At 41.8% G+C, this 14,035-nt stretch overlaps 1 protein-coding gene and 1 long non-coding RNA gene across 4 annotated transcripts in view; one reads left to right on the top strand and one right to left on the bottom strand.

Moving 5' to 3' along the window:
• LOC143837651 (uncharacterized) overlaps positions 1 to 6,677 on the top strand; it is a 38,964-nt gene extending 32,287 nt beyond the window's left edge. The window contains exons 2-3 of the long non-coding RNA XR_013231040.1: positions 3,947 to 4,117; positions 6,541 to 6,677. This is a non-coding gene — a long non-coding RNA (uncharacterized LOC143837651). The remainder of the gene's footprint in view (positions 1 to 3,946; positions 4,118 to 6,540) is intronic.
• The window catches only part of THADA (THADA armadillo repeat containing), a 175,073-nt gene that overhangs the window by 22,932 nt on the left and 138,106 nt on the right, over positions 1 to 14,035 (bottom strand). For all 3 annotated transcript variants that reach the window (XM_077337687.1, XM_077337668.1, XM_077337678.1), the window contains exons 32-36: positions 11,484 to 11,899; positions 11,238 to 11,359; positions 7,572 to 7,644; positions 6,556 to 6,700; positions 5,844 to 5,975 (exon numbers count right to left, since the gene is read on the bottom strand). In XM_077337687.1, the coding sequence (XP_077193802.1) occupies positions 5,844 to 5,975; positions 6,556 to 6,700; positions 7,572 to 7,644; positions 11,238 to 11,359; positions 11,484 to 11,899 (888 nt within the window). The remainder of the gene's footprint in view (positions 1 to 5,843; positions 5,976 to 6,555; positions 6,701 to 7,571; positions 7,645 to 11,237; positions 11,360 to 11,483; positions 11,900 to 14,035) is intronic.

Here is a 14,035-nt window from a genome sequence, read left to right as displayed (position 1 = left end):
CATGCTACTTTTCTCTACCTGAAGGAGTCTCAAAGCAGCTTACATTGGCCTTCCCTTTCCTCTCCCCTGTGAGATTGGTGAGGCTGAGAGAGCCCTAGTATTACTGCTTGGTCAGAACAGCTTTATCAGTGCTGTAGCGAGCTCAAGGTCACCCAAGCTGGTTGCATGTGGGAGAGCGTGGAAACAAACCCAGCTTGCCCAATTAGTACTGCTCTTATCCACTATATCAAATACATGGAGGATAGGTCTATCAGTGGTTACTAGCCATTGTGACTAAGGGGAAACCTCTATGTTCAGAGACAGTAAAACTCTGAATACCAGTGCCAGGATGCAATGTTAGGGGAAGGCCTTGGCCTCTCTGCTCTGTTGCTAGACCTCCAGAGGAACCAGTTGGCTACTATGAGAAAGGATGCTAGATTAGATGAACTACTGGTCTGATCCAGCAGGGCTCTTATTATGTTCTTATATGCTTATCTCCTGTATATATAAGCTCTGCATCTCTTGTATTTCATGACATCTTTGTCCCTCTGTTTACAGTTAATTTTCCTTTCTTCCTATATATGTTTCTGCCCCCACCAACTGAAGGTAACAGTGGTAAAGTAGGCACTGGTCCATCAAAACAATCTTCAGAATTCAGAGCATTGTGTCAACAATGTTGGGAATGCTCAGGTCAAGATCTTGGTCTAATATACATGTGCTACTAGACAGGTGTTGCTAAAGCATGCCAATTTCTGATAACCTGAGTGCAACTGTGTCTGACTGCCTATTATCTTTTTAAATCCCAGTTAACTCATCCTTTTCGCCTTTCCCTCCTCAATCCTTCTCTAGTCTTAAATGTATATATGAGCAGGGAGTTTTCACACTTACACACCCTTCGAAGATCTAGTAAATCACTTTAAAAGAAAGATAGGAGAATCTTTGAGATGTTCAATGATGTCCCTGGATCTCATCACTGTCACCACAGATGATGATGTCAAATCACAAGTAGCAAGTGTGATCTCAAAAATCCCAGATGTCCTTTAACATTGATTTATTTTTTCAAATGTCTCCAGGCACAACTGAATTCTAAATTCTAGATATTCCTCCTGCATCCACAATGATTCTACTTTTTAGTCCACTACACTATTTCATAGTCCGTCTTTCCTTGCACTTTGTATTACGGTTTTAATATATCTTTATACTGAGATACAAGAACAGGTCTGAGCTATTACTGTTCATAGATAAATATGGCAGTAATCTAGTCCTGAATGTTATAATACAGCTAATTATCTCCCTTTTCTTCTCCCCAGTTTGTCTGAAATATAAAACTAAAAGCTATTATGCAACATAAGGCCAAAGTTGGCCTCTTCACCATCTACTCCTTCTTCCACACCTTAGGTTGTTTGATACCTTGAAATAAACCCTGAAATACAACTCTCCAGTAGTGGAATCAGTATCACTTTCCTTCTAACATACACTTATCTATTGACAGATCACAGAACCATTGTTTGCTAGATTACTGAAATGTTGTAACGACAGACCCTCTCCTCCTGGTCTAGGGGTTGCAGACAACTGCTCGTGAACAAGCAGAATAAATCAGGCAAAGACATATTATCTGCTCCCTGTACCTGTTGCTTCTCTGTGCTTCATACACTGCAACTTAAGAAAGCAGCACTCCACATACTCATAAAAGGGTAGGGTTGCCTGAACTCAGGGCCAAACGAAACATGACAGTCATTTTAAAATGCCATGATAATCAAGCTCTTCGTGCATAGCTATTCTCACCGCACACATATCCTGCATCTTTTCAAGTGCTGAAACAGCTATGGGGGGGGGGCATACGGGTGCACGCACACCCACACACACAGAATGCCGTGAAGTTGTTTTGGCACTTGAAAAGGCACCAGGGGAGGGGAAACAGTTCCATGTCATGGATCTCACAACATTTAAAAATCACTTTAATATTAAGGTGACCAGATTTTAACATTGGTAAAGCGGGACACCATTGACTGGGGGGGGGGGGGGGGGTTGAATAAAATTTGGTCTATATGGAGCAACAAAAATTTTAATAGAACGTAGAAATAGTATTGTAATATATATATATTTTTACTTGCAACATAAGTACAATTTGCCAGGTGACCCCAGATGTTCCTCCAAAAGTGGGACAATCTGGTCACCTTATTTAATATGGCAACATCATAAGGTAAAGGTAAAGGTATCCCCTGTGCAAGCACTGAGTCATGTCTGACCCTTGGGGTGTCGCCCTCCTGCATTTTCTTGGCAGACTCAATACGGGGTGGTTTGCCAGTGCCTTCCCCAGTCATTACCCTTTACCTTCCCCCAGTCATTACCGGCAACATCATACTTGAGGTTTAATTTGGTTCTCAGTAGTTCAGCACAGCCTGAAATACCTCTTAACTGGTTTGGGCTTGAAGAACATCATTTCCTCTTTTCTTTTACTGTTCTGTATCTTAGTTAAGAGAATAAAGTTATCGTCTGAGTAAGCTACTGTATCCCCCCATTTCTTCAGATGTATCTCTAGCCTTCTCAAGTTTGTGTATGCAAAAGAGTTAACTATCTCCCTGTAACCTCTTTTTAGGATGTATATGTTTGCACCCTGACATGGCTCTCCTTTTGGACCAACAGAGCCCTTCTTTCCTTTACAACAGCTAAATTGGACACTCTCTCTCACTAAGCGAGGAAACTAAAAGGAGATAAACCAGACATTTAAAAAAATCTCTGATATACTGAGAAATTAATGGGGGAACATTTTAGTCTTCCAGGACAGTGAAATTGCTCAGCTGGAATTCATATGCAAATCTGATGTTATCAAACTGAAGCTCAATAGATATTGGCTTGGTTCCCGCAAAAAGAAATTGTCCTTTGTTAGTTTTATTACACTATTAATCTTGCTTTTCCAATTCATCATCAGTTGGGAGTGGGTCTTGCCCAATCTTATTGGCTCTTTTACTCGTTTGTCTGGACATTGTTTTCTTCATAGCAATGTGACATGCCTGGCTCTTGGACTGCTGGGCTTCCCTGTTTATAACCATCCATGTTTGCTAACCAAAGGTAGCAGTAGCCTTTTTATGACACAGAAAAGGAATTCTTTCTTCAGGAACTAAAGTATATTTAGTTGAATACAAGGAAGTCGTGAAATGGTTAGCTATCGCCGCAAATGAAGGTGTGCTTTACGACCCCTGAACCATGACCATCTAACGCCTAGTTATTCAGTTGGGAATGGGTGTTACAAGGCAGAAGTTCAAAGGGTAAAGATAAGCTTGCTCCAAGAAGGGCTGGACTCACCTTGAAATCTGAGAGAGATTTTACAGTTCTCCCCAACTGGCATAGGTTACTGCACAGAGCAGACAGTATTTCAGTGTTATCAAAGCCCACTGGACTGTATGAATCATAACTACAGCTTGAACATCTGTGTATTATGTATCTTACATAATGGATGTGGGGCTTAAAATGGAACCTGAGAGAATGGGCAGTAGCCAGCCCCCCACCCCCAAGCAGCTGGTCTTGCTGGTGGGAAGACCGATCTGTTCAACAGACTATCTGAGTCCGACCTAGTGACCAACTGACATCTAGGTGATACTGTGTCCTTGTTTATGTAACAAAGAGTGCTAAATTGGGAACAGGTCACATTCTGCATCATCAAAACTCTTGTAAACACAGAGAGTGTGCTTTCCAAAACACATTTTATTCCTTCAGTCCAAGTGAGGGTTATTCAGAAGACTGGAGACAGCAGTCCTGGTCATCATAGTAAGAACCTAACAAATGTTTTGCTGGGCTACTTGAAAACATCTCATTTCCAGCAATGGCCAGACATGTATTTTGGGAAGCCCAAGCAAGACAATGAAGGTCTGGGGTTTCGGAACTGTGGGTGGGAAGAGGTTCAACCCAATAAGGTTCAGCACTAAGCTAAAATTATTCTTCCTTTGTTTTCTCTTTTCATCCTAAGCCCTCACTTGTTCTAAAACTAAGCAGAAACTGAAAACAGCAAGCTTTTTCTGTGGCAGAAGAAGAAAGACTGGCTTTACAGCAAGAACCTGGAAAGAAGCCTGCATCTGCTCCTACTGAATGAAAAGCCAGAAGTAGTTTGATGATTGAGTAATGACAAACAAGGAGCAAGGTTTGTCCTCCTGAGCTTGCATTCTTTCCAGAAATATATTTAGAATCAAACAGAGTTGCTTACCTGTAACTGTTCATTAACGTTTTGTGTGCAGACACATTGGGACTGAGCACATGCAGACCTGCCATGGAGGCTCTTTCCTAGCTATAGTTCCTCCAGGGGGCACTCATCCCACCTAAGCATGCATATGTGGGTTTTCCCACTGGCCGGGTCACGTCTGCAGGGCAGAGCACCCTCCTTAGTTCCCACCACTGCCAAAGCCCCAAATGTCACCTGAACTTGAGGCCTTAGAGCAGATTAGGCAGAAGTGAATGTCTGTTTGAATAGAAGACATCAATGAGCAACAGTTCCAAAACCCAGAACCGGTTAGACACTGTAGGGACCTAACCCTCATGACTGGGAGGGAGGCTAGACCCTGGAGTAGATCAAGCTGAGTTCCAATGAACTCAGTGTGATGGGAGGGCACGAGGTGGGACTTCTCTAAGTTAACCGCCAAGCCCCATTGAGCACAAAAGGAAAGTGAAAAACGAATGTGTTGAGCAAGATCCCAGCAGAATTTCCCACCAGGATCTAATAATCAAGGTATGGATATACTGTGATTCCCCAGACCTGAAGGAAGGCCACTACCACTGACATACACTTAGTAAAGACTCTAGGAGCAGTGGCTAGGCCAAAGGGGAGGACAGTATATTGGAATACATTCCAACCCTGCCAAAACCGTAGATATTTCCTGTGGGACTTATGGATCACAATATGAAAACAGGCGTCTTTCAGGTCTACAACTACAAATGAAATAATTCTAGCTCTCAAAGTCCAGGGAATGCCTTGGTCATATTTTTGTTTTAGTGAGATATACTCATAAAACTCATCAGGGCAATGCACAACTTTTAAGAAACAAAACCAATAAAAGTAATAAAACCAATAAAACCAATAAAAAGACATTCAAGAGATAAGCAGTCACCACAAAAATACTAAAATCTCAGTTGGCTGAATCCTTTGAAAGTGGTGGCAATGTTTTCACAAAGGCAGATCCTTCCCCAGTTTCTTCTTCACCAATGAAGAAAGCAGGAAGGAAGGAGAAAAAGATCTCATGGAACAGGATATTTAGGGAATTTTGCCTGATTATCCTCTAGACTGTAACTTTCTATGCTTTATGGCATTTTGTCTACAAGGGTCCCCCCCATGCTCTGACTGGAGAAATAGGAAGCTGGGGAGACCAGCCTTTGTGATCAGGATCCAACCTTATGAGAATGTAAGACTCATAATACTTCCAACAGTAGAACTTGGCAAAAACACTTCTTGACTGGTCTGAACATGTAATAGTCATATTTTGGATGAGTGGAGAGATAGAGTTAGATACTATGGACTGCAAATGTACAGATGTGGATCTTTCCTGATTTCTCTTTATCCCCAAAGCCACCTTTAACCACCCCGCCAAGCCTCCTGGGCAAAATGCCATGCAGATTAGTGAGGGAATCAGGCAAAGTTGTCTCCAATTCCCTCTTCTGTTCAAAATGCTTCCATGCACTTCCTCCTCTGTGGCCCCCCTCCCAATGCCATTTTGCCCACAAGTTCGCCCATCCCTCAGCATTTGCTCTCTGGCAGTCAAAAGAGCTGCTCTGCAATAGGCTACAACCCATAAACCTTACCATGCTGCCAATTGCACTGAACCCTCCTTTCTTAAGTATTGCTGATGGATCATTATTGAAAAAGAACAATTTCATACCCTTTTTTCTAAAGATGTTACCCTGAGACAGGGCCACTGTGATGATACCAGCAGCAGAATCTCGGACTATCTGTTCTTCACTCTGCAACAGCTGAATAACACACTTCCAGAGCAACAGTGTATCAGAAAGACCTGTGTATTTATTAAAAAGGGATATTAGAGTTAATTTTTGAAGTCTAAAATTACATTTTTTAAAATTATTTCTTAAAAAATGAGTTAATAACAAAACCTGAATAATCTCTCTTAGAAGACTTTCTGCACACCTCAGATTTTTTGAATAAAACTTCCCTCTCGGTTTTCATGTCAAGGGTGGAGTAATTAAACACACACTGATAAAGGAAGGCTTACATTACTTTATGCTAAGGTACTTTTAGCTCAAACTACAAAAAACACCAAACTCTTCTGCATTCAGAGTGGCTCATTCATTGGAGGGGGCAGATCCTTGCATATCATCATCAACTAATAATAAAGCTTGAGTCTGGTGCATGTAAAGAAGAACTCTGTGACAGAACTGCATCCCTAACCTACATAATGCATGCTATAAGACCTTTGGGTTACTTCAATAATCAAATGTTTAATTAAAAAGCATATGGCACAACCCATGCAAAAGTTAAGCATTCTTATTTTGGGGTGTGTTGTATTCTCATCCTGAAATCAACTGCCCTGAAGAATATTTTTGCTTGTTTGTGCTCAATAGTGTCTATTTACTTACCCAAGAGAAGATTCTGATTGGTCATGAAAAATGGTGCAGCATTAACAAGAACATCTGCAGCAGCCAACCTAAGATCTGTCTGTTGTTCATCTTCACAACAGTAAATGACTATTTGAATCCATCGTTTCATCTCTGATTTTATTTCCTACATGAAAAAGGAAAGGCAGCAAGAGGAACCAACTATATGCTGTCTCTGTGTGTAAGTTCAATGCTTATTCATGAAAATGAACAGAAAACACAAGAATGTCATGCTGCCTTCCCAGCTGATATAGGATCAGAATTTCCTTCTAGACACAGAATGAAATCCAGACCTCTGTTTTGGTTTGAACAAGAGTATCAATAATTTTAAAAGAAAATATAAACACAGAGGCAAAAATACAAAATGACAAATTCACAGAAAGATTAACATTTACACACTTTTTATTATTCAAAGATAATTCCTATAATCTCTACAATATTAATATTTATTTAACACATGTATAAGAAGCACAAGAAAGTAGCTTACAATCACCTGCCCTGTGAGGTAGGTGGGGCTCAAAGATCTCTGAGAGAACCATGTCTGGCCCAAAGTCAGCTGATTGTATGTGGAGGAGAAATGGGGAATCAAACCCAATTCTCCAGACTAGAGGCCGCCACTCTTAACCATTACACCAGGCTGTCTCTCAAACAAATGGCTGAATATCGCCTGAAATCTAATGTTCTAATGAATTATACATTTGAAGAAATAAAAATAAACATCTGTAATGCAGAAATCAGCACTGGACTTTGCAAAAACTGATGCTGGAGATCTCCTGGAAGGCTTTTGTAGACTTCAAGCTAGTACCATCCTGTATACTGAAACCCTTGTCTCAGATTCTGTATATCAGAAGCAACTTACTTATTGGCTCATCATAATTAATAGGGTGTTTAAAGATAATGTTGTGGAAAGGAACTTGAATTTTCTCTCTCACATCACAATCTGAGGTGAGCATAATATAACAAGTTGCTTTTAACAATGCTAAACTAAATTATCTTACCTCCTGCCAATTTTGTACAAGATGGATGATCAATTTTGAAGCAAGCTCCAGGGATACCCTTTGAATTTCAATGCTGCAAAAATAATGTTAACAGACACACAGAATTAAATGTGAAATAACATACTGGTATAGCTTTGATATTGGAGACAACTGAGACAACTGACAACCACTTTTGCAGTAACTAAATACTTCCTTCACACTTGTTATACACGTTGTGTGCTGAGAGCTGAAGCCAGAATTAAAGCTAGCCCAACCCAATCTGTTACAGCTATTCCACACAAATATAGAATCATAATAAGAATTGTTTAGTTAACCCAGAAGAAGGTAGTGCTTTACAAATATGTAACTATATTAAGGCTCATTAAGTACTGAAGATGACTGAAGATTGCCAGTTGGCCACACACCTATGCACCTGTCGGTTTTTCAAGATACAGGACTCATGTCCAGTAAAAGGTAAAGGTAAAGGTATCCCCTGTGCAAGCACCGAGTCATGTCTGACCCTTGGGGTGACGCCCTCTAGCGTTTTCTTGGCAGACTCAATACGGGGTGGTTTGCCAGTGCCTTCCCCAGTCATGACCGTTTACCCCCCAGCAAGCTGGGTACTCATTTTACCGACCTCGGAAGGATGGAAGGCTGAGTCAACCTTGAGCCGGCTGCTGGGATTGAACTCCCAGCCTTATGGGCAAAGCTGTCAGACGGCTGCCTTACTACTCTGCGCCACAAGAGGCTCATCTCCATTTTCTTCCAGCCTAACAATATTATTTAGAGGCTGTGTGGAAAATATAAATTCAGATGACTTTTCAGTTCTCATGAGCTATGGGAGCTATTGCATGGGATGAGAGCTATGGCTCAGTGGTTTAAAACTTGTATTGCATTTAGAAAGTCCCAGATCCAATACCTTACATCAAAGGGCTGGAGGAACATGAAAGACCATTATCTGCTTGACAGTTAAAGAGCTGGTGCCAATCAGATGAGAAAGTACTGAGCTAGATGGACCAATGGTCTTCCTTGATCTATAGCAGCTTCTCTTTAACTTTATGATAAATTGTTATTAATATTTTGAATATTAAGCAGATTGCACCAAAATATTATTCAGAAACAAGAAAAAATAATTGTCACCCCTCTAATTTTGCAAATTTCCAACATGAATATCCCCAACCAAATATAATTTCAGTATACAATTTGGAAAAAAATAAATAAAAACAAGTCTAAGAAATAATTAAAGGGAGGGGGAAATTAAAAGTTTTTTTTTTGGGGGGGGGGTTACAGCACCTTGTTACAGTTTGAAAGTCCAACAAAAAAAACATTCTGTTAAAAACATTATAGAAAACCTGCCAAACTGCCTTATTTTTTTCTGAATTATTTATCTTTAATATCTGATTTCTTCTTCAGTGAGCTGGACTAAATATTCTTCACACACATTTTTAGCAATATGTACAGAACACAATTCCCACCAAATAAAATAAAGATGCTTTGCTACAAATAATGGTCTGGCAATCTTAAATATGATGTAATTTGGAAGCCTCCAGATCCCAGAATAAATTGATCAAATAAGAATACTAGCTTTAAAGACAAAATTATGTAAATAGCATGCTTATAAAATAATTCAATAATGAGTTCCCAAGTAATATGAACCTGAATAACTTTTCTCCTCAAAATTTCTGTGTCAAAAGGTTTCATGGGAGGCAACCCTGGACTTAATTTGTACAGTGAGCCTTTGAAGGAAGGTCACATTTGAGGCTGAAGATTTAGCCTGATCTGACTATTGTCTACTCAAAACAAAGGTGAATGTAGTTCTATCTGTCTGTCTGTTTTCTTACCTGCCTCTCCCAGCATGCTGGTTCATGGTTTCTACATCCTGCACAAATGGGCCAGTTATAATGTTCCACTTGCAGAAAATTATAGATGACCAAATGTTCAGAGGACTTGCTGAAGATGTGGTGAAGCCTTGGAACATGAAGTTCCTAGAAGTTATTTAAAAGGTTGCCTCTTGTTGACCTCTTCCACCTTTCGGGTGAAACCTGGCCCTATGGTTGACCATGGAGCTGGGTGAACTAAAAGAGGGCCATGAGATTTGTAGGTCATCATTTGATGATGGTAATCTTCAAGGTTGGTGTAGTGGTTAATCTGAGCTTGATTTCCCACTCCTCCACATACAGCCAGCTAGATAAACTTGGGTCAGTCACAGTTCTCTCAGACCTCTCTCAGTCCCATCTCTCTCTCAGTCAGATCTCAGCTTTGCCTAGAATCTATTTAGAAGTCACATTTCTTAGGCTCATTTCATCATCTAACTTAGCTTCATCAAGGTTTTGTAAATATATATAAAAAATAGGAAACAATGTATGTACAATTTAGCAGAGCTTGGAGCTTAACAAGATAAACTGAAGCCACAAAGACTTCTTTTTTCTACGATTTTTCCCCAAAAGGGAAATATTTATATATTTACATATTACAAGTAGTTTTGGGCACCACAGTTGAAGCGGGATGTAGACAAACTGGAGCATGTCCAGAGGAGGGCAACAAAAATGATGAATGGTTTGGAGACCAAGATGTATGAGGAAAGGTAGGGGGAGCTTGGTCTGTTTAGCCTAGAAAGGAGATGATTGAGAGGGGATCTGATAACCATCTTCCAATATTTAAAAGGCTATCACATAGAGCGGTGGTCCTCAACCACTGCGAAGACCCTGGCACCGGGCCGCGGCTCCCTGCCTCCGCAGGGCCGCGCCGGGCATGCCCGTTTGCACCATGCGCGGCCGCAAACACGCACGCGCGGAGCTCCCGTGCATGTGTGCATGCACGGGGAGTGCTGCGCATATGCGTTTGTGGCCATGCATGGCGCAAACGCGCATGCGCAACCTGGACGCGCATGCGCGACATGTGCGGCTGGGCGATGGCCCTCCCCGCCGCCGCCGGTCCGCAGCCTGAAGAAGGTTGCGGACCACTAACACAGAGGATGGAGCAGAGTTGTTCTCTCTTGCCCTGGAGGGACGGATCAGAACCAATGGGCTGAAATTAATTTTTAAAAATTCCATCGGAAGAAGTTCTGACAGTTAGAGCGGTTTCTCAGTGGAACAGGCTTCCTTGGGACGTGGTAGTTTCTCCATCTTTGGAAATTTTAAAACAAAGGCTGGATAGCAATCTGACAAAGAGGCTGATTCTGTGAAGGTTCAAGGGGGTGGCAGGTTACACTGGGTGAGTGATAGGGTTGTGAGTGTCCTGCATAGTGCAGAGGGGTGGACTATAAGACCCAGGAAGTCCCTTCCAACTCTATGATTCTAGGTCATGAATGCACCAGGTGTCCATTTTACCAGCTTCCAATCTCTGCTAGCCTGTATTTGCTGCCCCATAGAGCTCACACAGCACTGGGGAGGAGTTCACCACCTGCATTGCAGCCCTCTGCAGCTGGCATGGAGCCTTTTATTCTTCCTATGCCAACACTGCCAATTGAAGAGGTTGGGAAAACTGAGACGTATTGTCTGTACAGATTCTTCCCCTTCCATTTTCCAAAAACTTTCCAGATATCTCTGCAAACATTAGAATTCCCCCCAAGTTGGTAGAACCACCTCCTTTCTCTATAAACAGCCCCAATCCACAGATTTAAGTACCGGCATACATGGCCATATTGAGAATAGATAAATTGATATTTTTATTAGTGACAAAATATACCTGTCAGAGGTTTCTGCAGTGTTCATAACCCAATGCAAGAAATCCTGCGGACTAATTTTTATGGCATCTTCTGTCTTTAAAAGAATGTTTCTCAAATCCATATAATACAGAACCTCCAATACCTAATAAAAACAAATCAAACCGTGTAAATGAAAGAAAAAATAAACAGTTTAATTTGGTCCATCTTATTTGAAATTATGCTTCCTCATTACAGGGACTTTTTCTTGTGTGTGTGTATGTTTTTACCTTGCAAAAACATTCAGGATGCTTTTCTTTTACAGCTATTCTAAGAAAGATCTCCTCCAAGCCAGACAGTAGAGACAAAAGGCCTTTTTCTCCTCCTTCAGTCATATGTTTACGATTCATTTGTTTCAACCATAGCAGGGCTGCTTCCAAGACCACTAAGCGCACTTCACAGAAATCGGAATGTAGCAGATGTGCAATTGATAAACAAGGCTCTGTTGCTTTCCCTGTTTCAAGTAAATTGTGGTTTGCAAATCCAGGATCAGCAGTCACTGAGAGCATAGATATCAAGAGTTTGGTGATGCTTTGGAGATACTGTGCAAGTCCTGGTACTGCAGAAGAATAGGGGATGCCCGTTGCCAGCTCAGAATTAGAGACAATTGTAGCCATTTCCTTCCAAAATCTGTGAAACTCAGCTCCTGAAAATATGGAATGGCAGAGAAATGAGGAAAGGAAAAGGTTTCTTTAGTTTATTCAAGCATATACTTATCCAGCAAAACTGAAACACATTTCATTGGAAGATTTAGAAACACTAAAACACAAAGTGCAAATAATCTAACAACTGGAAATAGATTCAAACTTTGAGATATTTTATCTCAGACTCCATTTTAACAATGTCCTTCAGAATAATTTGTTCTAAAATTTTCAATAAAGTAAGCAGGGATTTGCAGGGGGCATCTCACTTCCCACCCCCACTATTCTTTTCCCTTCCCTGGAAGACCACACTAAATCGTTCAGCATTTTTACTGGCAGAAATAATAGCCAATATATTCAGGGAGACTTTTCTAACCACCTCCTTAAAGGTAAAGGTAAAGGTATCCCCACTATGCAAGCACCGGGTCATGTCTGACCCTTGGGGTGACGCCCGCTAGCGTTTTCATGGCAGACTCAATACGGGGTGGTTTGCCAGTGCCTTCCCCAGTCATTACCATTTACCCCCCAGCAAGCTGGGTACTCATTTTACCGACCTCGGAAGGATGGAAGGCTGAGTCAACCTTGAGCCGGCTGCTGGGATTGAACTCCCAATCTCATGGGCAGACAGCTTCAGACAGCATGTCGCTGCCTTACCACTCTGCACCACAAGAGGCTCTCAGCCACCTCTTTAGAGCTGCAAAAAATACAACAATTATGTAAAAGATAAGTAGTTAAATTGGCAATCACCCCAAAACAGGACATGAACAATGGAATGGTATTATATACAGACTAGTGGTATTATATACAGATTTTATACAGTGGTATTATATACAGATTTTAAAAATGGGCTTTGAAAGGAGCGGCAGGCAGAAAGGTGTGAGAAGGTGGCCGGGGCTCCCTTTGCCAATCAGGGTGGACCTGGACGGACAGGGCCCCGGACAGTCTCCTCCCAGGAGGCTGTTTCCCAAATATATAAGGGAGCAAAATAGGGTTATGGGTAATATTTGTATATATCAGTGCACATCTTTTTTTAAATAACAGGAAGTTTTCTGGTTCAACTAAAAGATGATTTATTCAAGGCACTTTTGCACGTATCAAGACAGACATTAAAAACTTAGAATCATAGAGTTGGAAGGGATCTCCAGGGTCATCTAGTCTAGCGATCCCCAACCTGTGGGCCGCGGACCACGTGTGGTCCTTCGACTAATTGGAGGTGGGCCCCGAAGGACGCCTTCTCCCCCCACCCCACCCCTTTACTTCATCCCCCCCAGCCCTTTACAACACACTTTGGGTGTCATTGTCTCCCATCACTCCCATCTCGTTGCAGAGAAACACGCTCAGGGGTCCCATTGATTTGTCATTGTCATGAGTTAAAATTTCCATGAAAATAAAATGTTCCTTATGTTCATTGTTGTGGTGTGTCTGTATCTTATTTTGAAGGGATGTTTAAACATTACCATAGCGATCAGAGAGCGTTGGGGCAGTGGTTGAGAGTAGAGGGGTAAACTACCCCCCCCACCGGGCCTCAGTAAAAGGCGTTGAGTGGTCCCCGGTGAGTGGTCCCTGGCGTTGAGTAGTCCCCGGTGATAAAAAGGTTGGGGACCACTGATCTAGTCTATACTTCCACAGTTTAGAGTTCAAATTCTTGCTAAAAGAGCCTTTTACCAATTCACCTAATCTGGATAGACTCCTCCCTTCTGGACGCAGCAGATTTGGCAACACTGATCCATATCTCTGTGTAACTTCTAGACTAGATCACTGTAATATGCTATTGTGGGGCTGCTATTGAAGACAAGATGAAATCTTTAACTAATACAGAATGCAGTTGCCTGACTGGTGACAGAGCACCACAAGTGTGCGTGCGTATGTGTGTGTGTATCATGCTTGCTCAGAATCCTCAAAAAAAGATCCCAAAGAGCCAAGGACACCAGCTGAAGAGGACCAAAAGGGCTAGAGAGACCCTAACAAGGTCCAGAAGCACCAGAAGCCATCCTGCCTGGGCCTGTAATAGAGCCTTGCCACGGGCTCCTGAAATAGTCACCAGGGCTTTGCAGGCCAGGATCCATAACTGCCCAGGGATATATTCTCTCTGCAGGAACAGGGATAGCAGAGGGCCCTGGCCGAGGTGGCCCAAAGGAGGC

This window comes from Paroedura picta, chromosome 1 (assembly GCF_049243985.1).
Source record: "Paroedura picta isolate Pp20150507F chromosome 1, Ppicta_v3.0, whole genome shotgun sequence".
Classification (NCBI taxonomy): domain Eukaryota; kingdom Metazoa; phylum Chordata; class Lepidosauria; order Squamata; family Gekkonidae; genus Paroedura; species Paroedura picta.
Note: the sequence above shows the minus strand (reverse complement) of the source record. Positions and strands in the feature narration are given on the sequence as shown.